This window comes from Bacidia gigantensis (genome assembly GCF_019456465.1).
Source record: "Bacidia gigantensis strain McMullin 20006 chromosome Unknown contig_175, whole genome shotgun sequence".
Classification (NCBI taxonomy): domain Eukaryota; kingdom Fungi; phylum Ascomycota; class Lecanoromycetes; order Lecanorales; family Ramalinaceae; genus Bacidia; species Bacidia gigantensis.
Window position 1 is genome coordinate 112648 of NW_025408595.1, and position 24179 is coordinate 136826.

General features: G+C 40.4%; 2 protein-coding genes across 2 annotated transcripts; both read left to right on the forward strand.

Annotated features, from left to right (window-relative positions):
- Positions 1-656: 656 nt before the first annotated feature.
- Positions 657-1666, forward strand: KY384_002859 (uncharacterized protein; the record flags this gene model as incomplete). Its single annotated transcript, XM_044811381.1, has 2 exons — positions 657-1131; positions 1200-1666. 2 exons carry the CDS (start codon positions 657-659, stop codon positions 1664-1666), a joined length of 942 nt encoding a protein of 313 aa, XP_044671657.1.
- Positions 1667-5738: 4072 nt separating this feature from the next.
- Positions 5739-6398, forward strand: KY384_002860 (uncharacterized protein; the record flags this gene model as incomplete). The annotated part of the gene is made up of 1 exon (XM_044811382.1): positions 5739-6398. One exon carries the CDS (start codon positions 5739-5741, stop codon positions 6396-6398), a length of 660 nt encoding a protein of 219 aa, XP_044671658.1.
- Between the last annotated feature and the right edge of the window lie 17781 nt (positions 6399-24179).

Consider the following 24179-nt stretch of genomic DNA (forward strand, 5'->3'; position numbering starts at 1 on the left):
ATTTAATATAAGTTTTATTTCTTATTATAAGATTTAAAATAGTTATAACCTAAGTTTATCTTGCTATTCTTGCTTTTACTTGTTATTTAACTGCTATTTATATTCTAGGAGAACTAACCCACTAACTTGTAGTTAAATTAGCTAATACTATTTACTAGTTTAAATACTAGGGTCGCAATAGGTAGACTATTATAAATTTTTAAAAAATATTTAAATTTTTTATTAATAATATTATAAATAAAAATATATAAATATTAATACTTTCTAAAAATTAAAATAATATTTCTATTTTTATTAATATTAATATAAAAGCGTTATTTTTTCTAGACTCTATTTTTAATATATTGCTAATAATATTCTATATAAAAGTATTCCTATTATATTTTATTAATAATATAGGATTTATATAATTACTAGCTATTTTATATATTTATAATTTATTAAACTTTTCTTTTATAATTTTTAATATTGATTTTACTATTTTTTTAACTACTTATTTATTAATATAACTTAATTATTAATACTAAAGCGACTAGGAAACTCGTACAATCCTGTTCAAACTGTTAGAGTCTCGTACAGTCTCGTACATATCGTCAGATTCTCGCACAGTCTCGTTCACCCTGTCAGATCCTTCGTTCCCACCTTTCGCGACGACTATGGACGATGCTAGGCCCTGGAACGGATTTCGCGAGGAACTCTACAACAACCTCCACGCCCGCTTCGACTCCGTCCGCACCGACTATCAGGGCCGTACACTCCGGGGCAAAGTTTATTTCTGGGTCGGCCACTTGTCTTACTTTCTTCCTCCGTTGGGATTGCTACTCATTATGTTCTCACATTTGCCCTCCGCGATGCCAATTGGCAATCTCCAGACCTTCACCTTGGATTTCACGACGGGATACCATGTCATTACGGGAATGACGAACGAGAGCTTCAAAGGACAACCACTACGGCAGGCGAAGTTCATTCTTGGGGACTATGGCCTTGTTCCGCTGGATTTGCCTTTTAGTGGATATGGAGACACACATTATGAAGCTCTTTTCGGGAGTCAAGGGGGAGAGTTGGAGGTGATACATCGCGCACCTAGCAACGAAATTCCCTCCGACCCATTTTCTGGCCCAAGTACTTCAGGTATGTCCCGGATTCGGGCGTTGGTGCCTTCGAACCCTAATACGTCAATAATCCTCCTTCCTTCACAGTGGTCCTCGGCGAACAAGTCACCCATCTAGTCTCCACATACATCTATCCTCCCTGGACGAATAAACTCAAAATCCACCTCGCCCGGCCAGCAAAACTATCCGCATGCCTAATCGTTCCCGGCTCACCACGGGGAAACCGTCTCTCAGTCCGCCGCCTCCTCAAAGACGGCTGGGTAATTAACATGAACGGAACATCATTCTCTGACCCTCGAACAAAAGAGCAGGAAAAGAAGCAAGACTGGGCGACTAAGGTGGGCCAGGGGAGAGGTTCTGGGCAATCGGGCATGGGCATAAGGATAGTGCTTCGACATCGCATGTCGCTCTTGGAAATAAGACCGGACTGGGTGGTGACTGGACCGGGTAGAGCGGAGTGGCAGGTCACTTTCATAGTGCCGGATCATGCGGTCTGGGGGAATCGCTTGAGTAGGGCGTGGTCGAGGGCTACTCGTTTTACGTGGCAAATGTGAACGCAAGAGCAAGAGGAAGGACGTATGGAGGTGTGGTGGAAGGTCGGAGCATTTTTTTCGGGATTTGTCGGTATGACCTCTTGTTCTATCGTCGTTTGACATTCGCCAGCATCTTGAATTGAGAATCGAATACCAATTTACTCTTTCTTCTCGTCAGGACATTAATACATTGCATCGGTACGCGGGCATATGGCCTGACTTAGTAACCTAGATAGTGAATGGTTAAACAATCTCGCTGGACTGACAAACGAAATCGTTTTTGATGAACAGGCCAGTCCAGCGTCAAGCTACCAGAACTCTTGATTTCAGAGATCATTCCACATCATATCAATCTAAGCAGGTCATCCAACTGAACTATCATGCAATAGCCGTCTGTCGGCAGGGAAGACTGTGGATATCAACATTGACCTCGTTATCAGCATTCGAAATTTGCACGCTCTTATACACAGACATACTTGTCAGTCTAAAATCAGACAGTGACTAGCTAATCTTTGAACCAGATTCCCACCTGTCGATACACGAAGACTAAAGTACTCACAAATGAAGCCAAGCAGTCATTAAAATTGTGTACTCTTTGCTCTCTATTCAAGGCCAACTCACCTTCCCAGTTCTGGCCTCCCAAAACAAAAGCTGTTTCCCCTGCAAATTTCTATATGTTTGTCCACAAACTTGCTGAATGCTGCTGCCATCCTCGTCAAACATGGCAACAGGCATGGTGAATGGAAACTTGCCCGTAGATGTGATCATGTGGTTGCCTGATATCCCATCCCTGTTCTGCCAGCACTATATACGCTCCTCTTTCCGTCCCCTTATCTCCCATCAGAAAGCCAATCACCACGAAGAATTGTACGACGACCGCTCGACGGCTTCAGGGCAAAGAGTACAGCGTCAGCGTCAATCCCCGAGCAGAAGGAAGTACATGCCTGGGGTGGGATGAATTTGCCACGCCCAAATGACGCGCCCGTACAGCTCAGCAATTAACTCGTTCTTGTGATGACAATGCTATTCTTGTATTATTCTATTTACTTGTGGGCTTCAACAACGCATCCATGAGTCCCTGCCCTGTCTACTTAAGCTAGACGGTGTGCCTTCTCCCTGCCTAATTCGTCCAGAGCATCAAGCTCCCCTCTTCCTGCTTTGTGGGGCCCCAAAATGCTCCCCTCAGATTCTCTACTCTCCGATGTTGACGTAAATTGAAGATTGAGGGGGATGAAGTCTAGTAGATTGGGAAAATTCCGTTCAAGGTTTTCGATCAGCCGTAAATAGGGTTGCCACTTTTGCCCTCTTCTTGTACAAGAGTGTATGTGATGTAGAGCCTGAAATTGCAGCCGCGCATTTCCTTTCCTTTAGGCCAACGCATGCATATGTTCATCCTAATACTACTCGTGCCTTATATAGGTCTAGCCTTCCGTCTCCCTTGCGCCTCCGTTAGCTCTGCATTTAGCACCTCAGCGACCCTCTCAACATTCAGCGATGCCTGGATCTCCAACTCTTCAATCATCTCATGATCCATGACCTCAATATGCATCGCTCATATTGGCTCTGGGGATGGCCAATTTCCTGTAGGAAAGACTAACAAGAGTGCGCAGCTGCTGACATCTTCAACTAGTGCGAGCAATCGACCTGAATGAGCTTGGATACGCAGAGCAAGGTTTATGGGAACGATCTGCGAAACGAGCTTGCAAGGCAGGCTTGTCTGACGCTCTCAACCGGTGTTTTACTCCTTTACCACTGAGAAGAATTCGGTAGCACATGTCTTCGTCCCGACTGCAACTATGGAGGTGAGGGATTCTTTTGCATAGTTCGACGGTGCCTTCAAGATCGTATGTACTATCGAAGATTCAAATGACGATCGATTAACGCGAGCCTTCCCAGAGAGTTTTAGTGGAAACAGTGCTATGTGCTTTAATCCTTGTTTGGATTTGGCAAGACAAATATTGCTGCTTGAGATCAGGAGCAGAACAAGGAATCGTGTTCTGTTTCATGTTCTCGAAGCAAGTCTGATTGGATTTGGAGTCTTGATTGATAGCCTCAGTGATGAGATATTTACAGCCAGCCTTATTACCCTTCTTCGATCTCAGTAAAATACCTGCAAGATATCAGTTACTGTAAGTCTCGCTAGCGTCGCTTGGATTTGAAGTCAGGAGTCGACCCTGCCGTGAAGTTGGCGCTGAAGTCCCTTTTCGTGGTGTGATCTTCTTCTTTTGTGCAGCATTTCTTTCGCGCTTCCCACAATCACCCAGTCGTACATTTTGGATCCGCTTTTGAGCGAGACTTTGAGTGGTATGTAGAGGTTAGTTGAGGAGGTTTGATTGGCTGTCCCATGCGATGCTCCTGAATCAGCTGTCAATCTGGCGGCGATTCTTGGCATCCCAAGTTCGCTGGCGGTTTGCGAAAAGACATACAAGTTTGATCTAGGGAACCAACCGCATGAGTTTGGTGGTAGTCGAAGCCCACCAAAACCGCATGCAGCAACGTTACCCAAGTAGACCTCTGCATCAATGCTATCCGCGGCGTCCCCAGCAGCAGTTGAATGAGAGCGGGCTCAGTGAGATCAATATGCGAGCGTGTCGTTTTGTCACAGTATCAAGCGGTTTTCGTAGGAAGATTTGGGCGTTCATTGTCGCTGATAATCGTTTATTCGCGAATTTGGGATCTTGTGGCAGCCAGTTCAGTTTTATATGAGACAGTACTGTCAGTTCTATGATAAAGATGTTGTATATCAAGCTCCTCAAACATGGCGATGGCAAAGATGATGGGCAGCGGGTGGACTGTTGAGGTAAGATACCTTGCATTATCTTGCCGCCCTCACTGGGCATTGCTTCATTTCTTCCGCTCACGGCCATCCTCAGCATATATACACGAGCCGGCGACGCTTTCGCCCGAATTGGAGCTTCCTTGGCCGTTGAGAATGGTGATCTAGACCGGAGAAGGTATTATCTCTACTCGTGCTCTCTTGATGAAGCAATTTTTCACTTCCTCCGAAACGCGTCAATCGATTGCCGGTCGACTAACTCGGGCATCGGATAGCTGCATATACCACCCCCGTCCGCCGCTGAGAGCGCCGCTATCTGCTGTCGCCAGTATTCTGCATGATCCGGAGGTCCGAACTTCGGTCTTCAAATGGCCGACTTCGCTATTGTGACCTTTGGTCTTAGGAAGACCATGCGCCCCCCCACACCAAATTCTTCAAGTCTTGATCTGCTTGCCACTCGAGTTCTCTCAAGCTGATGAATTCGAGATAGCTGTTGGCCGGCACTCTTGGCGGAGCACAGATTGTGACTGTCTTCTCACTCGCTTAGCTGTTTGAAAACTTGTTCAACATCCTGAGTAGTTTGGCGTAGCGAAGACTATGCCGTTTCTACGGACTGTAAGCCTGTCGAATCTGAGCAGCTTCAGGGATCTTGGCTGAGTCACCTGATTTATGCCATTACACGGAATTTACGGCCGAGTGGTCTCCTTAGTGCAATTCACGGCTCAGACAAGCATAATAATTTCCGCAGACATAGACTGATTCTCATCCGCAAACTCATCTCTCCCATTTCATCGTTTTATGCATCAAATAGGCCAGTGACAGTGGAGCAAGCTGGACGCAGTCACCAGCCAGGGAACACCGGATTTGTGCACAACACAAAAGACAAGTTTGTGACTTTGCTCTCAGTTAGAGTGTCCTTTTCAAAAAGACATGATGGTGACCAACAATTGTCAGAAGCCAAGCGTATTTGCCTGCTATGTTAGGCATCATTATGAGTGTTAAACAAAGACACATTGGAACGTGTTACTTCACTATAACGAATATGAACATAACACGTACTAAGCGTGTGAGGCAAGTCAAGCCTATAAGTACTCGTGCTCCTCTGTGGGTAGCTTAGACAGACAATCAACACAACATAGCTAGCGCCTCATACTATCACGAGAGTACTCGCATCTTTTGAAAATTCTACATCTTCTATCGGAGTAGCGTCCCCTATTACTAGGATTTCTTTTGTTGGCAAACAAAATATCCACACTTCCGAAAAAAACTGGCGCTGGCATGGCATCCGACTGGATCTTTGTCATCTGGTTTGCAGCTATGTTCGTGTTCTTGGTGTTGTTGTTCAATGATATGATCGCTGTCAATATTGCGAATTACATCTGCCGCAATGAAGAATGGTATGAGCTAGAAGGCAGCGAATTTGAACGCAAGAGAGCTCCCGTCGTGACACCTTGCACGTGGCTAGTCTGGAGTATCGAGGTGCTCCTGCTGGCCACATGGTCCTACTACCGAGCATTTGTCAAAGCGACTAGGGGCAAGAGGACAGCCTCTGCTTCAGCCGACCCTCCAATTTCCTCACGTGCCGTCCAGATTGTTCCTGCCACCGAATACAATCCTTCAGTCCTTCAAAGATTGAAGCACGACTCCAAAGACTGGCGCCGTCGTCTCGACCACAAATTAATAAAGATGCAACCCGCCCGCGATTTGACAGACTTTGTCGTAGAGCTGGAAGAGCTCGAGGAACGCTGCGCTAAATGCGAACGTGCCGCATGGGGTATAGATATCAAACTGGATGACAGCCACGACTGGTACGAGGTCGACTTGCTGAAGTGCTGGTATATGAGCGATAATCATGCGAGGCGGTATGCAGGATGCTGGCCGCCGGGATACAAGGATGGACAAATAGACAAGGAAGCCGTCAAAAAGCGGGCAGACGCCAAAAGGCGCATGGGGAAAAGGATAATACTCCATAAATGATGACAAGTATAATTCAAGAGGGAGCTCACAGCCTGAGCTGAACGCTGGTAGAAAAGTCCATAGAATAGGGTACGAGGGGATGGGGAAAGACATTGGGAAGGTGAGAGGAGGCTAAAAAGGGTTAAATATAATAGAGTTAAGATGATTTGATAATTATATTCTTATTGTTTTTAGGTTAAGAAATCATTCTATATATAGGAGGACAATTATTATATAGTCTTATAATTCTTTATACGCTTAAAGGAATAAGTATTATATTTGCAATATATTATTTATTTATATAACTTATATAATACTTAATACTTTTTTTTAAACTTAATTCTATTTATTATTTATAACATTATAAATTATAAAAACTAAGTTTAGCTTATTTTAGTTATTTTTAAATTTTTTTTCTTAATTTATTTATAAATATAATAATATTATAAATAAATATATTTTATCCTAAAATAATTAGTTTTATTTTTTATAAATAATATTATTAACTAATTATTTATATATAAATTAATTAATTAAATTTTTTTTTTATTATTTTTTAATAATATTAAAATATCTATAAAATAGATACTCTTTTTTACTACTTTGTTAGCGGTTATATATTTAGCTTTTATTAATAAATAAATTATAAATAATTATTATTTATTTTACTAATTAATTAGCAAACTTTATAAGAAGAAAATATATATATTAATAAATTAACTTAGATTATAATTATTTATAAAGATGGTATTATAATATATTATAAATAATTTATTATTATTACTAATTAAACTAAATTACTTACTTAAATTAATTATTTTTATAAAATATTATATAATATATTATATAGCTATTATATAATATTATATAAAATTATTTATAAATTATATTAATATATTAACTATAAAAATAATCTTTTTAATAATTTATAATTATTATTTATTTTATAAAATATAATTCCTTTTTCTATAAAAGTTATAACTAATTTATTAATTTTAATTATAAATAATATTTATTTTAAAAAATATTTTAATTAATCTTAAGTATTTTATTATAAATCGTTTATTTAACTAGTTTTTAAATATATTAATTTTTTATTATTACTTATAATAAATTAAAAAATTATTAATATAAATAGTAATAATAATATTTTTCTTAATATTTTAAAATAAATAACTATTATTTTTAATAAAAATTTTTTTTAATATATTATACTATTCTTTTAAAGCTTACTTTAATTTATAAATAATATTATTTTTTTTTTTTAAATATATATAATTACTTTATTTATATATATTATTTTTTTAAAAAAATTCTAAGAAGGCTATAATAATATTTAAATATTTTAAGATTTTATTATTATAAGTTATAATAGTTAATATAATTTATTAAATTTTATTTTTAATTATAAAGGAAAAAATTTATTATAATTAATATTAATTTTTACTTTAAAGTTTTTTATTATTTATCTCGTTTTAAAATTAATAATATTATTGCAATTATTAAACTTATTTATAAGAAATTAGCGTTTTTAAAATCTTTTTATATTTTTAAAAAAAGTTTTTAATATTTAAGTTTTTTTTTTTTCTAATTTTTTAATTTAATTATAATATATAATAAATTTTTTTATTTAGTTTATTTAAAGCGTTTTTAATTATTTAAAAAATATTATATTATTTAAATAATTATAACTTTATTACTTTAATAGTAAATACCTTAAGATAATAAGTTTTTTTATTAAAATATAAATTTTTATAATTAATAGGATTTTTAACTTAAAATTATAGTAATTATTTTAGTATATTATTTTTTTTTCTAGTTTTTTAAGATTTTTAAGATTTTTATAATAATTGCTAATACTTTTTTTAAATATATATTTAATATTTTTAATAAAATCTTAATAATATTCCTAGTAATATTTAATTTTTTTATTTATAAAAAAAGTAAAAAAGCTATTATTTAAATTATTTAAAAAGTTAGTTTCTTTATTATTTATAAATATAAGATTTTAATAATTATTTAAATATTTTTTTATATTTTTTTTAGTTTTATAAATTTATAATTTAATTTATTTAATATATATAATAATAATAATTTTTTTTTTTTATTAGATTTTATATTTAATATTAGTTTTTAATATTATAACTAAGAAATTAATATTTAATTTTTTTATTATCTAATTTAGCTTTATATTTTAATAGCTAAAAGTTTTTATATAAAATATATTTAGATATTAATTAGTTTAAGTTTTAATTAAAGTTTTTTTTATTATTTTAATAGTAGTATAGTTTTTAGTATAGATTATATAAGTTGTTACTTCCTTTTAAAAGTATTAATATAGATTAATATTATATAATATTGCTTAAATTTCTTTAAATAATATATTAAAGCTATGTTTAGCTATTTTATTTTAATAAAAAGTATAAGGAATATTTATCTTTTAAATAATATTATAATTTATATATATTTTATTAATTATATTACTTTAGAACTTATTTTCGCTTTTTAAGAATTAAATAATAATATTTTATATGAAAATATTCTTATTATATTTTACTAATAATATAAGATTTATATAATTAACTAGCTATTTTATATATTTATAATTTATTAAATTCTTTTTTTGTAATTTTTAATATTAATTTTATTATTTTTTTTAATTACTTATTTATTAATATAACTTAGTTATTAATATTAAAGCAACTAGGAAATATATTTAATAATTTTCTATATTAATAACTTTAAAACTTTAAGCTTCTTATAGTAATCTAGATTAATAATATAAATATAGTTTTTATAGTTTTTTTATATAAGTTTTTTTTTTTTATAATAATAAATTTTCTATTTTTAAAGGTAATAAAAGTTTTTTTTTAATTTAAAAGCATTAATAGATAATAGATTATAGGCTAAATTTAATATATAATAAATATTATTAAATTAAATAAATTTAATATAATTATTAATTTTATAAAGGAGTATAAAACTTCTAATTCTATAAATATAAAACTAAATACTATTTACTTTTTTAAAAATATAATTAATAACTTTTTTATATATTTTAAAATACTTTTTCTTTTAAAATAAATAAGTATTTAATCTATTATCTATATATAATAAGTTGTCCTACTTATTATATAATATTTAGCTTCTAGTTTTTAAAGCTTTTATAGGCTAGAACTTATTAATAAATTAGTAATATATAAAAAAAGTAATATATCGAAGATAATTATTATTATTTTTATTTTTATTATTATTATTTATTTTTTTATTTGCCTTTTTTAACAACTTTTTATTTTTTTATATTTATTTTAAAATATTTTTATAAAACTCTTATCTAGCTAGATAAAGTTTTTTATATAAATAAAAATAATTTTTTATAAAATAACTTAGAAGATTATAACTATAGTGTTTCTTTTAGTCCTTTTAATTATATTAATTATTTAATAGCTTATATTATTTATTATATTTTCTAACTTTTATTAGCAAAGTTTTTATATAAAAAATACCTTTTTTATTATAATACTTCTAATTTATAAAAGTATTTATTATTTTATTTATAATAAAAATATATTTACTTAGCTTAGTTTTTTCGATTATATTAAATAAATAAAGATATTAAATTATTATTAATTTCTTTTAGAAGGTTATAAATATTTAAGTTTTTAATATTATTTCTTTTAAATTATATAGTTTAAAAATATATTTTTTAATTTTTAATTAATATTTTTAAATATTTTTATATTTAGAGGTATTGATAGTCTATTTAGTAATAAACTTATTATTAATTAATATAATTATATTTTTTATAAGCTTTTTATTATATTATTAAAAAGTTAATTTTATAGTCAAAGAAATAGTAAATAATATTATAGATCTTCTATATAAATAAAGTTTAAGCTAAATTATTTATATTTTCTTATTTAATATTATTAATTTATTTAATATTTATTAAACTATTAAAAACTTTAATTAATAATAATAAACTATTTTATAATAATAGAAATTTAAGTTTCTTATTTTAATACTTATTATAAATAATATTTTATACTTTTTTTTTAATTAATAAAGCTTTTATATTAATAAACTATATATTATAATTTCTTATTTTAAGATTTTTAAACTTATTAAATAAAGTATTTTTTATAATTAATATAAATTAAATAATAATAAGATTAAAATAGTAATATAATTATTATTAATTATAATAATAATAAATATAATATTAGTTTATATATTAATACTAATTAGGCTTTATAACTTAATAAAATTAAAATAATTTAATAAATATATTCTTATTATTTTTAAGTTAAAGAATTATTTTATATATAAAAGGATAATTATTATATAGTCCTATATTTCCTTATATACTTAAAGGAGCAAGTATTATATTTATAATATATTACTTATTTATATAACTTACGTAATACCTAATAAAATAACCTAAAGAATTTAAGTAGGATATATATAAGTAAAGCGGAATTATTATTAACTTATTAATTATGATTCTATATCCGGCTTTTCATTTTTAATAACTAAAATATCTTCGATAAACTGCTTGCTTCTTTTTTACCATTCTGCTCTCGCTACTCTCTAGAAGAACTTGTATATATATCTTAGCCCTCGTAGTTCCTAACACTCTTTTCTTGCTTCTTATAGTAAGACTCTTTCTATTAACCACCTCGCTTAACATAATATGGTCTATACTTGTCCTTAACTTTCGATATTAACTAAATTAAAAGGAGATATAATTCAACTATCCCCAATCTTGACGTATACTACTTTTAAATGCAGCCGTAATCGACGCATTCTTTACCTCCATTTCTCCGCAAATTCTCTTCCTATTCCTCTTCCCTCTAATAAACTTACCTTTTCATTCCCCCTCAAGCATCAAATGCTTCTAGAAGCCCTATCTCACCCCCTTTTTCCACCCCTCTTCGCCTTACTGCCCCTATCTTGCCGTCCTCCTCCCCCTCTCCAACGCTGCTCCACCGTCATCTTCACCGTCTCCACCGACTTCACACTAACTTTTCTTCTTCCACTTCGCTAAAGACATATCTAAGTCCAATTCTGCGGTGTGGGTTCTCAATAGTATGAGAGGCATGCTGTAGACTGTTATGGGGATGGTGTGCGTGAAGTTGAGAAGCCAGGGCGAGCAAGAGACTCAGGGAGGAGAAGGCGGAAAGGAGTCAGGGCTGAAGCTGGGAGAATGTGTCATCCTGGAGAAAAGGTGGAGGATTGGTGGGGAAAGAGTATTGAATAGGCATAAAATTGATGCTGATGGAGAGGGCTAGGGGGTTATGGGAGGAAGGAGCAATTGCCAGTGAAGATCTTTCCGGAAGGGCGGGAGGGAGGCTGAAGACATATGTATGACAAGAACCTTTAGTATGCGATATCTCTTTTATTCTGTGATTTATGAAATTGACAGTCATTCTCATCCTCATTATGAGAAAGAAGGCACGAAAATCTTCCCTCACATTGCCTGGATCTTGCCTTTGCCCTCGTGTCTATCCCATCTTCCCACAATCCAATTTGCCCAACTTTCTTTGCCTTATCATCTTCCTTCATAAACCAATCATTTTCCCTTCTTCTTTTGCATCTTCTTTTCTTCCTTGACCTTCCGATAAAACTCTACAACACTCTGAAGTACGCTCCCATAGCCGATTCCATTGTCTCCTTCCCATTTCGCCACCATTTCACCACCATAGCCCTCTTCGCAAATGTCCAGCTCCGCTGCGCACCTCACCTTCCAAATGGAACTCCGGCGATTTTGAAGCAAGTCATGGGTAGTATCTGCCAATGAGAACGCGGATCAAGTAAAGAGTGACGACCACTGTTGCATCATAAAACCCTAGTGATGGAAATATGATGTGTGGATGTAAGGGGGAGACTCGATAAGAGTCCTGGCTTACCTGGCGGTCACATAGATGCCGTCCACTGTTTTCCATCTTTTAAGATTCTGAATAGGATATTGATTTCTATATTGAACTCGCAATATATCGCAATTTAAATAGAAATCTAAGCTAAGAAAAAAGAAGTCTTTAAAGACTTTTTTTTCTTCTAAAAAATTAATTATCCTTTATCCTACTCTGCCTATCTAGGAGGCTAGCTTAGAAACTGCTCTTCCCCTTCCTCCTCTAGCATTAGCTTCTACTATCCCCAAGTGTGCCATCACTAAGTGTTGGCCCTTTCTTATTCTTCGACCACGTTACCGCGCCTTCTACCGCTTTTATCGTAGACTGTCCTTTTTTAATAGAATAAGTTCTACTTAAGTCTTGTTCTTGTATTTTCTAGCCCGTCTACCTGCTAGAATACCTTTCCTTCTCTATACGCACTATCTTATCGTCTTATACTTTTCTATTCATCTCCTTTTACCTTTATTCCTATACTACTAACTATCCTTTCTCTTAAGCCCTTAGGCGCCTAAGCTTATCCGCTCACTATTGCGATCAAGGTTCAAAGGAACGAATAGTAAACCTAAAGTGATCAAACATCCTCCTACAGAGCTAGAGGCACGTCCTTGGGTGCAAGGGCTATTAGAGAAATGTCAAACAAATTAGGAGACCAAAAGACAAAAGTCTGAAAGATCAATCGAGATGAGCATTTGCACTATAACGCAACTCTTCAATGAAAACGCCGCTACTCTGTGTAGGCTTATGCAAGGGAAAAAGAAAGTTTTAAGCGCTAATGCATGTTCAAACAAGACCACGCACTCCCCACCTCGTCGCCCTCCAATCCATTCATCGGTGATCGCCCTCTCCCACATCCTCCTTCACCTTGCGAATTGCTCCAACAACTCTCTCAACCCTTTGGCAAATTAAACTACCTTCACTTCATCTCCGTTCTCCAAAGCCCCAGCCAACTTTCTAAACCCTTCTCATCTACTCTACAATTGCAGATCCGCCTTTCCCTCAGCCCCACCTCCGCAAAACCGCCACATCTCCCGGCAATGCTTCCCCTCCACTAATCCTGGTAGCAAAGGATACCCTCCGAGGCGGAAGCACCATTGCAGCAGCAGGAATGCGACACTTGCAGACTGTGAACAGCCTCCCTAGGTGGCAGAGTAGCATTTAGAGCCCCATCCAGCCATAGCAATACTAGTTTAGAGCTCGAGGCAATCCCCACACGTGTGATCTCTCCTCTTGCTCTGACACGACCAGTGAATGCGCAACTAGGGACGAAGCAGAGGATGTAGGATGTAGCAAAGTGTAGATCGACTAGGTCGTCTGTGGCTCTGAGCTTGCCCCGTATAAGCCCAATAGTGTTGAAGAGAGGGCGAGGTTAGGGGAGAGACGTTGAAGGCGGCCGCGAACGCGTTAGCCGCTGCTGACAGCTTGAAGATCGCACTTACAAGCAGATGGTAAATGATTGGCCGGCTTACCCTATGGCTCTAGTGGGAGGAGCACGCCACCCAACCACAGCCGGGAGCGGGTTGAAGGCAGGAGCGGAAGTTTTGACCCTATTTATGGGACTTTGTTCCTTGATATGATCTGGTAACCGTAGACATTGCATTGACATTTATTCTTACTATGCTCTAGTTGTACGGTCAATCGATTGCAATGTATGTCAATGAGCTCTCTTCCATTAGAGATTTTAATGACTGCGTGACCCTAAATGTACGGTTCAGTATGGCTATATGCTCAACAGTGGGGAGACGTTGTGAGAAACTTGGTATTGATCCTCTCCACACCGATCTTGAAGCTCGCAGCGTTCATTTTCACGGCGCGCTTTACGCTTTTCGGAGCCATTGATCACGGCAGTGACAAGTTTAGGTATTATTGGGTATGCACATATACTTTGTTTCGCGAATCCCGTGCGGTTTCTGTCGAGAGAATTTCTTGACGGATACTGGAGACGACAGAACCACGCGACCATGACCAAAGCCGCTGCTTCCGGTCTCGAGCTGTGTGGTCTTGACTTCTCTATGTCAGTGTGTCGTCTGGGTCATGCACGACTTCCGATATTGACATGATACTCAGCGTTGTGAAAGCTGAAAGTGCCACTGAAGTCCCCGTTGGGGCGTGGCCTCATATAATCTCAAAATCTACAGGGCATCCAAAACATTTCTTCCTTGTTCCATTTCTGCTACCAGTACCAATGTCGTGCTCGTGCTACCGAGCAGCCCTCATCGTTGTTCAATCTGAACGGAAAAAATATTCCAACGCGCAACGCAAGAGGTGGATGCCCTGAGAGTAGTATGGCTCTTCCAGGTCCATCTGGGCGCAAGACCTTGCGATTGTGAGGGATCAGGAGCATCGGACATGCCCAAGACCCAGCCAACACAATATGCTCCTTCCAGTCTCCTCAGCCTTGATAGTGGATAAGACGGAGGTTGTCCGCCTGGAACAAAGAGCTGCTAAAGACTCGCTGTGGAAGTCAAGCTGCGAAAGTTTGATCTGGAATAAGAGGTTGGAAAGATATCGAAAAATGTATAGAGTGGACCGGGAAAATGATCGACTGGCAAGCATTGAGATGGTAGCATGACCAATGGAATTGAATGGCCGCTTCACTGCATCTCATCTACTACGAATTCTAACTCAAATGCAAGTTTCATGCAATTAGTCCACCACGTCTCAGACTGCTCTCTAGTCTACTTCCTACCTCAATCTCCCTTCGTTGACCACTCGTTGGCCATGCTGGGTATATGTGGCAAATGACTCCCTAACTCATCCCAATCACGCTTTGGATGAGATGTACAACCAACCAAAGTCTATATCGCTCGATGACGGCCTTATCTTTGTTTAAGTAGAGGTTGAGACGTGTTTTAGTATCACCGCCAATTCCAACAGGAACAGGATGCGCAAATTTCCAGTGTAAACTTTTCGTTTCAAGATAGACCAGTGAATCCAGCTCGCAAGTATTTTCTTGTTGAACTAGCTAATCAATCGAAGGGCTGCCAAGAAGCTTTATCCTGCGAGGTTAATTCTAATCAAAATCGTTCTGTGGAAGATTAGTAACTATCGTGAATGTCGAACGCCACCCAAAATGGCAGCTGAGTCGGGTTATTTGAGACACTCATCTCTGCTTTCTTTATCTCGATCCCTGTACAATGGCCAAAGTGATACTTCTTGACCTAATCAGGCCATGGCCATCTCGATATCTAAGTCATATTCGCCGTTTACAGAATATCTGGCCCAGACATTCAGGCGTGCGCCTCCCTTTCGCTGAGCGGCTGGGGAGATTGGATCGATTCAGATTATGGCAGCCACAGAACTTTGACCTTTACCCATAGCTCCATTATTCTTCTTCCTCAGAATCCCCAAATCTTGCAAGATTCCGCTGCCCTGACTGATTCCATCCTCGACCAGCCACAGGTGGCAGCATGACGGAAGGCTTGTATAAAGCGGTAAGAGAGTCAATATCATCATTCCATTTCGTTCATCACCTTTTGACAAGTCCCAGTGCGAGCCCTGCCGAAAGCAAAAAAGAAATGCGAACGCTCTAGTGATAATATCAGTACGCGCTGTGATACCTGTGCGACACGGAAAAACGCCCGCGAATGCATTACCCTGCCTTCAAAGCGCAAGGTCAAAGGGGGCATCCAAAAAAGACGCCAGCGCTGGCAGTACCATCTTTTTCAAGCTCTTGCCATAGCATCCCTCCTCCTCCTCTGGGAGGAAATCCGTTCAATTTCAATTCACCACCCCAACAGTTCTGCCAGCGTCAAACACCCATTCAGCAACAGACCCCACTTCAGCAGCAAGCCTCCCTTCAAACCCCATCGCCGACTATCCCAGTGACATCCCTCAGCGTGCATCCCGATACCTTCCGACAGCACCTAGTAGCGCACAGATCCGAATTGTGTAAAATGAACGGATTTATAGTCTCAGACTGCCCGGAGCTGGAGAAGCTGTTCAGAAGCGGTAAACCACTGTATCTTCTTAGCTGAGGACATGGATGATGGATAGTTGGTTATCAAAATTAGCTGGCAGAAAGGGTAGATACATATATGCAGGATAGGATTAGTCGCGGAGAATGGGCGCTGGCTTGCAACGGATGGATGGTTTTCAAAGAAGTGGAGAAAGGAAAGAAGGCAATATGCGCTGGTGATCGAGATGAATGTAGATGATATTTAGACCTTGTGGCTCTGGTATTTCTCGAAGTGCATGATTATTCCCATCTCCACTCTCTTTTCAATTCTTCGCCTAACATGCCTCCGTCATGAGATGCCACTGCTCGGGCGTCTTATTACAATTTTGCTCAGGCTATCAAACAAAACTTCTCTTCTCGAAATCTTCCTGATCCCTTGCGAAAAGATGCCATTCCCATGAACCAAGATAGTCTCACTACACGTTCTCAACCAGAAATTCTCGGACTCCTTTCAATTTTTTGTTGCTTTGCATCCCGTCTTCACTCCGCCTATTTCGAACTCAGCTTCGGCGCTCAGTGACGAGGATCAAAAGAGTGCAATCTAATTGGAATACGTGCAGGGCATATACAACATACGATACCAACGAAACTCCGCCTGTTAAGTGCAAGCCCACAATTCAATCAATACAAGCATCTTACACCATTCCATCGAAACCATGCCCACAATGCAGCGGCGGCAGAGGGGCCTCGCATACTGGCAGGAATCTGATAACCATTGCCAATAGTGACCGGAAGCTCCAGACCAGCATTAGGATCAATGCAGACACAATTGTGAAGCATGGAATGACACATTGTGCGGCATTGTCAGTTGTCAACAGTGCGGGCAGCAACAAGTCACGGGGAAATCGTCGATGACGCTGTCCGTTTCCAGATTACCGCTGAGCTCGTAAAGAATTCCTTAGGCGATGCTTCGGTAGCAGAAGTTAGACGACTTCCAGGTTCATGGCCCCACGAGGAATATCTTGTACTTCGAAGACTGTCCACTGTTGTCCTGTCTATGACTCGTACAGCAGCATTCAATTAGATTTCTCGGCCACATCTTTATCGCGAGGATGCAAATTACATGACTCTGTACCCTCACAGATTCCACGACTTCTGTAAGTCGACTCCTGCACACTGCGCATCCAATAAATCACTAGATTCTTTCAATCGACATTCTCTACCCCCTACCTTTCCACACTACCCAATAACGCAATTTTCGCCCAAAGACAATAGCTCCAACCTTCTGCCTAGGGACCACACGACCTCCTTTACTTAATCACGGATAGAAAGGCCCAGAGAGTTTCTAGCGCACTATCTCGCTATCGTGGCCAACCCACTGTGAATGCGTAGCCTATACTCCGCAAATTCATACCAATTGCCAGCTCGAACCAGGATGTGCCTGGATACCCACGCTGCTCAAAGCAAGCAGCAAAGTCTCTTTCACGAACAGGCCACAACCTTTCGATGCAAAATATTGGGAAATCAGCTGATGCCGGCTAGCGCAGGGGTAAAAAGGGGGCCCCTTTCGGCCGCTAGCATCTCGCTGCCCTTCTGCGTTCGGTTATTACACGACCAGAGGGCCCGATTCCGCTGTCGGGGAAAGCTTGGTAGTAGCGACATTTTGGTGAAAACTTAACGTTCACGACACAGCTTGTAGATATTCAATAGAGAAGATGCTAGAAGTGACTTAATCATAATAAATGTGACCATTCTAGAGTGGTTAAGTCGGTGCAAAACGTAGCTTCAACAGCTATGCATATCTTCTGTGTGAAGATTAGAGTTAGAATGAAGACAAGAATCGTATGGGAGGTGCACGCTTTATGATCACACTATCTAACGGGAAATGCTAGGGTTAGCAAGTTTGGAAGAAATATATTGATTTGATGAGTCCATATCGTTTGGTGCTTACGATACCTTCGAATAGGTTACCGGTATCTCCATTTTTCCTTGTCCAAAGCGCCTGAAGCTCATGATTTGGGGGCCTCTACTTGTCTCTCGACTCGCTGAATGAGTCTTAAAACCGAGGCAAGGAAGGGGTGGGGCTTTAATCACCGATGGAATAACGCCGGCGTGAGGTTTCAGTAGCCTTCTTCAAGGAATTGGTAAGTTCCGTGGTTGGATAACTGAACGGTAGGGGTCCTCGGTCGCGTACTGCTATAGGAGTTTCGAAAGCATATGCCGTTTGATGTAGCGCTCTTCGTCGGAGACGGGTTTGGTAAAGAAATGGATGCCATAGGTATTCCACGTGAAAATTATGCATGTGGTGCGGATGAGAATTGCGGAGAATCAGGGTGTCTCAGGCGCCATTTTGACGAAACCCTCCATCATGCTCGATGGGCGTACTTACCGATGTCCTGCTCCGGATAATTCTCGGTTAGGGTCTTGATGAAGTCGCTAATATCCTCCACCCAATGAATGCCATTCGGAATCGTCTTCAATGTCGCGCCTGAACTCAGATGACCGCATAGTTCCTTGGACCTGCTGATTCAAGTCCTTGAATTAATACGCAGCCAGGGAATCAGCACGGTCAATCACATTTGCTTTGATTTCTCTTTCCTCTCCCTCATCTTTGATACTGGTGTTATACGCGATGACTCCAAAGCTTGCTCGTCGCAAAACCCCAATTCTCCTGTTCCGTCATCTCACCTACAAATGCCTTGTCAGCTAACATTCCACCCCAGCACAACCGCAATTTATTCTCAGGTACAAGCCCTCCGGCCAGCACTGGTCTCTCCGAGTCATTTGTAGCCTCATACGAGTCCGACCCCCCTCTTATCTTCGACCTTGGGACCGGCACTCTTCGAAGAGGATCATCCGCTTCAAGCCGCGGAGGCTAAATGATTCCAGCTAACGAGCTCCTCCCTACAAGCCATGGTTGACCAATACATCCTGCAGCCGCTTTACAGTCTGTAGTCATGCCGTTGATGTCTTCGGTAGAGTAAGCAGGTGGGAGCCGCTGCGGTTGCACTTTCTCCACGTATTAATACTTAGAGGATTAGTGATCGCTATAGCGACAGAGCTTTCAGATGATGGCGTCCGAGCCGCTGGGTATTAACCACCGTGGGGATTGAAGGTTTGTACATTATTGCGCTTATTTTCGCTGAGTGGGTCAATTCATTTCGAACGGCGAGGCGAGGGCATGAAGGAGGCTACGGGCATGGATAGGATATTGTTGCGCTTACAATTGTGAATGCATAACTTCTGCACAAATGTGATGGTCCAAATTTTGAGGGTCGCGGCAGTAAGTTTGAACTCTCTATGGACAGGACATTCTATTTGCGCAAGCCAAGGCAAGTTGGCTCCATGAAGTGCGACTACTCTACTTCCCATAGGCGCTCTTCATGTGCAATTGCGCCGTTACTTGATGTCAGAGAATCATATACCCTGAGCACTCTTGCTTCCCCAGAAATCCCTGGTGTCTCGCATCTTGGGTCACCAACAACGAGCAGCCTCCATGTCGATAGCTCGCTGCTCCACCGCTCCGGCTCTCTCTCCAATAAACCCCTTCAAATACCGCCCAAGAAAGCGCATTGTCGTTCAGCCTGCAGATTGAAACGGGCATCGTGAAACTGCAGAGGCCGGAGGCGCGCAAGAGTATGCTCACCGAAGCCGGTTAATGAACCGACAACGTCGCCGTAGGGCGCTCCATGGCTTTGGCCGGCAACATCTCCTCAAGTGGGCCCGCAGAAGAAGTGGATACATACCGTCTTGATCTACACAGGCTCCTCTTCTGTGGCGACTTTCCACCTCAAGACTCGTACGATAGCGGAGAGAACAAGCTGTGCAGTGAAAAGCACGTACATTGGGATGGTACGGTCAATATCGATCTCTTCACAATTATGCCAACTATACTGACTGTCAATTGCAAGGGTTGGCCAGCCTCTTCATTAAGCCTCCACTGTGCCCCTCAGCGTCCTCCCTCGATACCTGAAAGAAGACTTCCAAACTTGCGACAATCCGCAAAACCCTTGCGTCGCTCCGCTACCTTCTCTACCTCCCTCCGCCCTCGATCTATCATCTACACAGCATGAGATCCTAGCCTCCTCCACCTTCTCTGGGAGAAAGCACTCCTTTCAAAGGCGCCGCCAACCTCTCAGACGCGGTGGTCGAAGGCGGCCTACACCTGTCATGGGTCCGATGTATGGTTACCAGGGTGCCCATATCATCTTCAAGAGCTGCTATGCCGCCAGGACGGACAGCAAGTGCAGCAAGCTGTTGCAAATATTCGAAGATTGAGCGGCTAGGCTGTGGGCATCACTTGATACATTCGCAGGACTAGGAAGAGCCAAGGCGTAAGCTGTTCAGACCAGAATGGCGCGCGATGACGGGTAAAAATCAAAGGGGCAGGAAATGGATTGATCTTTTGCCACGGACTTGCATCATCTCCATGCCCTTTGGAGATTTCAAAACGGATCTGTGATATGCCTCACAGCCCACCTCCATCCGACCACTTGATATCAATGAACACCCTCCTACATCTCTTTCTCCATCAAAAACGCCTTCGCCTTGCCTCCACAAGCGCATTGTGTCTACAGCTTCAAGCCCCTACGTGAAGCGCCATTGAATTGCAGACTGCATACATTCATACCCGCGATCAAAACATCGACAACCGCCTTTCCCAAAAGGCAACGTTGCCTGCTCAAGAATGTGGAGTCAACGAACCAAGTCTTCAGCAGTTCCAGCTCTCACTGTCCGCTGGGCCCAGTTTCGGCCTCGAAAACGCGCAATAGGTACTTCTGCACTGGAGAATTCCAAATGCGAATGGCAAAGCAGGCGGCAAGAATCTGATAGCGCAATCCCACTGTGCCACCTATTTCCATGAGCATTCTACTCTGCCCCATCACCACCATTTGGCTCAATCGTCATCATCGGTATCACCTCCTCTGAAACATCCGCCGTCATCTTACTCGCCTCCTTCCTCTCACAACCCTTCTCGCTGCTCTTTCCCGCCGTTTCTCTAAGAACAGCCCAAACCATAGGGTCAAAGGGCACACAAGCATTTGCGTCATGAAAGAAGCCTACAATTTCTCAGGTGGCGGAACAAATCGACCCGGGAGACCAGTCGATTATGCGCAATGTTGAGAAGGTGGTGAAGAATCAGGCAGTGATTGGCTAAGGAAAAGTGAAGTAATTATCAAGAGAAACAGAGAGTCTGTAGAGCAAGAACATCTGCGTCGAAAAGAGGAGGATACGCTGGGACAGGGTCGGTAAACTGGTTATAGACCGGATGCCGGCAGGGGAAAGGACCGTGGAGAAGAGGCTCTTGGGATAGGGCGGGCAGGAGGGAAGTGATTGGAGGACCACTCAATAGACTGTGCATGTGGAAGAGACGATGAGAAACATGGGAAAGCGATTTGAGGGCTCGTTTCAGTCACGTTCAGCCCTTGTAGTCGACACGACAGCAAACGAATACTGGATGCTCGAAGAAGCAGACCAAGGGCCTCTTCTTCACAATATCACGCCGCACCATCTACCAAACGAGGAAAACTCTACAATACTTGCCTCCGATCACTCCGGTACAGCTTTTCGAGGGTGAGTGGCGTAGTCACAGAAAAATGCACTAGATTTGACTCTCAGAGCTTCGTTAAAGGAACAGTTGCCAGGTAACTTTTGTCCTTACGATCTCGTCGCCGAAGCCTACGGTCGTAGCGTACGAGTGTTTCAATCTGGACAAGAGACCTATGATTATCCAGATTATTGATCACGCTGTCGTGTCACTGCAATGGGTTACGCCTTGGTCAGGTCGACAAATGAGCAACTATCGTTCGATAGTAGCCGCCTACAGTATGTGAACTAGCAACAGCACTGTCTTTGGTGTTTAATGTGGATGTCCCCCCCAAACATGGATTGCGACGCCGTTGCCTTCTGCTGGATACTTGCTATCGAGTTCGAGAAAAGAAACAGTTCCAACATCGAAAGTCAAGAGTCTCTCTTTGTTATTATCCACGTGTTTCTGAATGCTTGACTACACACCCAAAGGAGCCTCACTTACCCATATTCGTGATACTATTGAGTTGTTTCTGCGCCACTCTATAGTATATCCACACTACAATCCACGGTCACCCACAAATGCTCGCTATTCTTATCCTCAAATTCTTGGGGCTCTTGCGTATCTGTCACATCTGGTACCTCCCTCTCGGAGACCTGTTTTTCTTGTTTTACAGACTTAACTCCAACTAACATGGCTGCGGCCAAATCGATGTTCAGTCATCGAATCTAGGGATGTCTTTCCTACCCGGAAGCTGCGGCAGCGTTCCCACGTTTCCCTCAAATCAAGGACTTCTTGGTTGTATCTAGTGATGACGAATATCGTTTGACCATGGGAGTCCCACACTCACGCTTTGGAAATGGTCCACCATGTTTTCTCACCCACAAAGACGAAGGCTGCTTTCATTACCACTCGCTTCGATGTGCTCCTCTTAACCTTCGGTACCGCTAAGCGACATGGGCGAAAGCCCATCAAAAAAGAGGCCACCGTTTTCACCACTACAATGGGAACACCTCGGGATTTAGAGGAGTAGCAGCAAGCGCAGTAGCCTATGGTAGGAAGCTGAGGAGGAAGGCAGGTGCGGTCATGGAACAGGTGAGGCTGTTGTTGGAGTCGAAGAGCGACGCGGCGAACCCCACTTCCTTAGCGCCTGCAATCTCTCGAGAATCACGGCGGTTGGGAAATGCACAAATGATGCCAGCTCAGTGCAGGAGTGTGATGGAAGCGTTAGCATTTTGACGCTGGACTTTATGAATTACGGAAGGGGAATGGCGTCGACTTCAATGTAATGGGACAAGGAAGCTGCTGAGGCCTTCCGCGCTTTGACCACCTGACAAAGAGAATCGCCGAAATTGGGGTTGAAGGATGATGGAAGAGGGACGGCGCTGATCTCGCGAATGCGAGCTGGTGGGACTTTGCATGATGAATGATGAATGATGCACAATACATGCGCCGACGACATGGCAAAAATATGACAGTCGTCAGAACTTCGAATCTAGACTTGGAAAATGATGGAAGGGGAATAGCTATGGTCTGTTGACGTACTGCAGAGATGGTGGGACTGCATGCATGATGCATAAGCTTGGTCCTTGGGTACATAGCAAAAATGTGACAGAATCGTTAGAGCTTCGAAGCTAGACATTGGAAATGATGGAAGAGGCAAAGCGCTGGCTTCGCAACTCCGGATGGTGGGGCACTTCGGCCTTTGATAAGGGTCGATCCCAGACAACCTGGTCAAATTCTTGATGGAACCGTCAGCACTTCGATGCTGGACCCTGTGAAAGATAGAATCAGTCTAGCCGCTCACTCCGGTGCTTGTGATGCAGGGAACAGCAAAGCAAGGTCAAGAAATGTGGTAGAATGGGCAAAGGTTTCAACGCTGGAGATTGTGAAAGCTGGAAGGAGAATAGCGTTGCACTTCTGTCCTGCATGTCAGGTCACGGCAAATGAGAGCAGCGAAAGAAAATGCACCGATTGGCCACGGCACCTCGATCGCACCGACCTCTGAAAACAACCCACTGGACGGCCTGGGGGCTAAGTCAATCATGCGTCCTTAGCTACATGTCTCGCCCACGGCTTCTTGGCTGTCAAATATGCAAGCTAGACCTCATAACAGGTTAAGTGCTAATTCTCCTTGCGCCATCCCCGGCCTTGAAAAATGTGACATTTGAATCCAGCGGTAGATTTGGATATGGCAAAAGTGTTGGCAGCTTTTGCCCCTCAACGGATCATTTCATATATGTCGCAAATTCTTTGAGGTTGTCGTCGAGAGATGATGAAAGAGCAGCAGGATGTGGAAGGTGAACAGAATGGCGCAGGCTTGAGTGGATTGCTTTAGAAAGTGGTAATCATGTGATGGTCTATTTTGTACGAAACAGGAGCAGGGGAGGGGTCATGAAGCTATCGGCCCTCAGACAAGAGAGTGAGCTCTTGGACGCCAATGTCACCTGCCCCATTCCAATTGA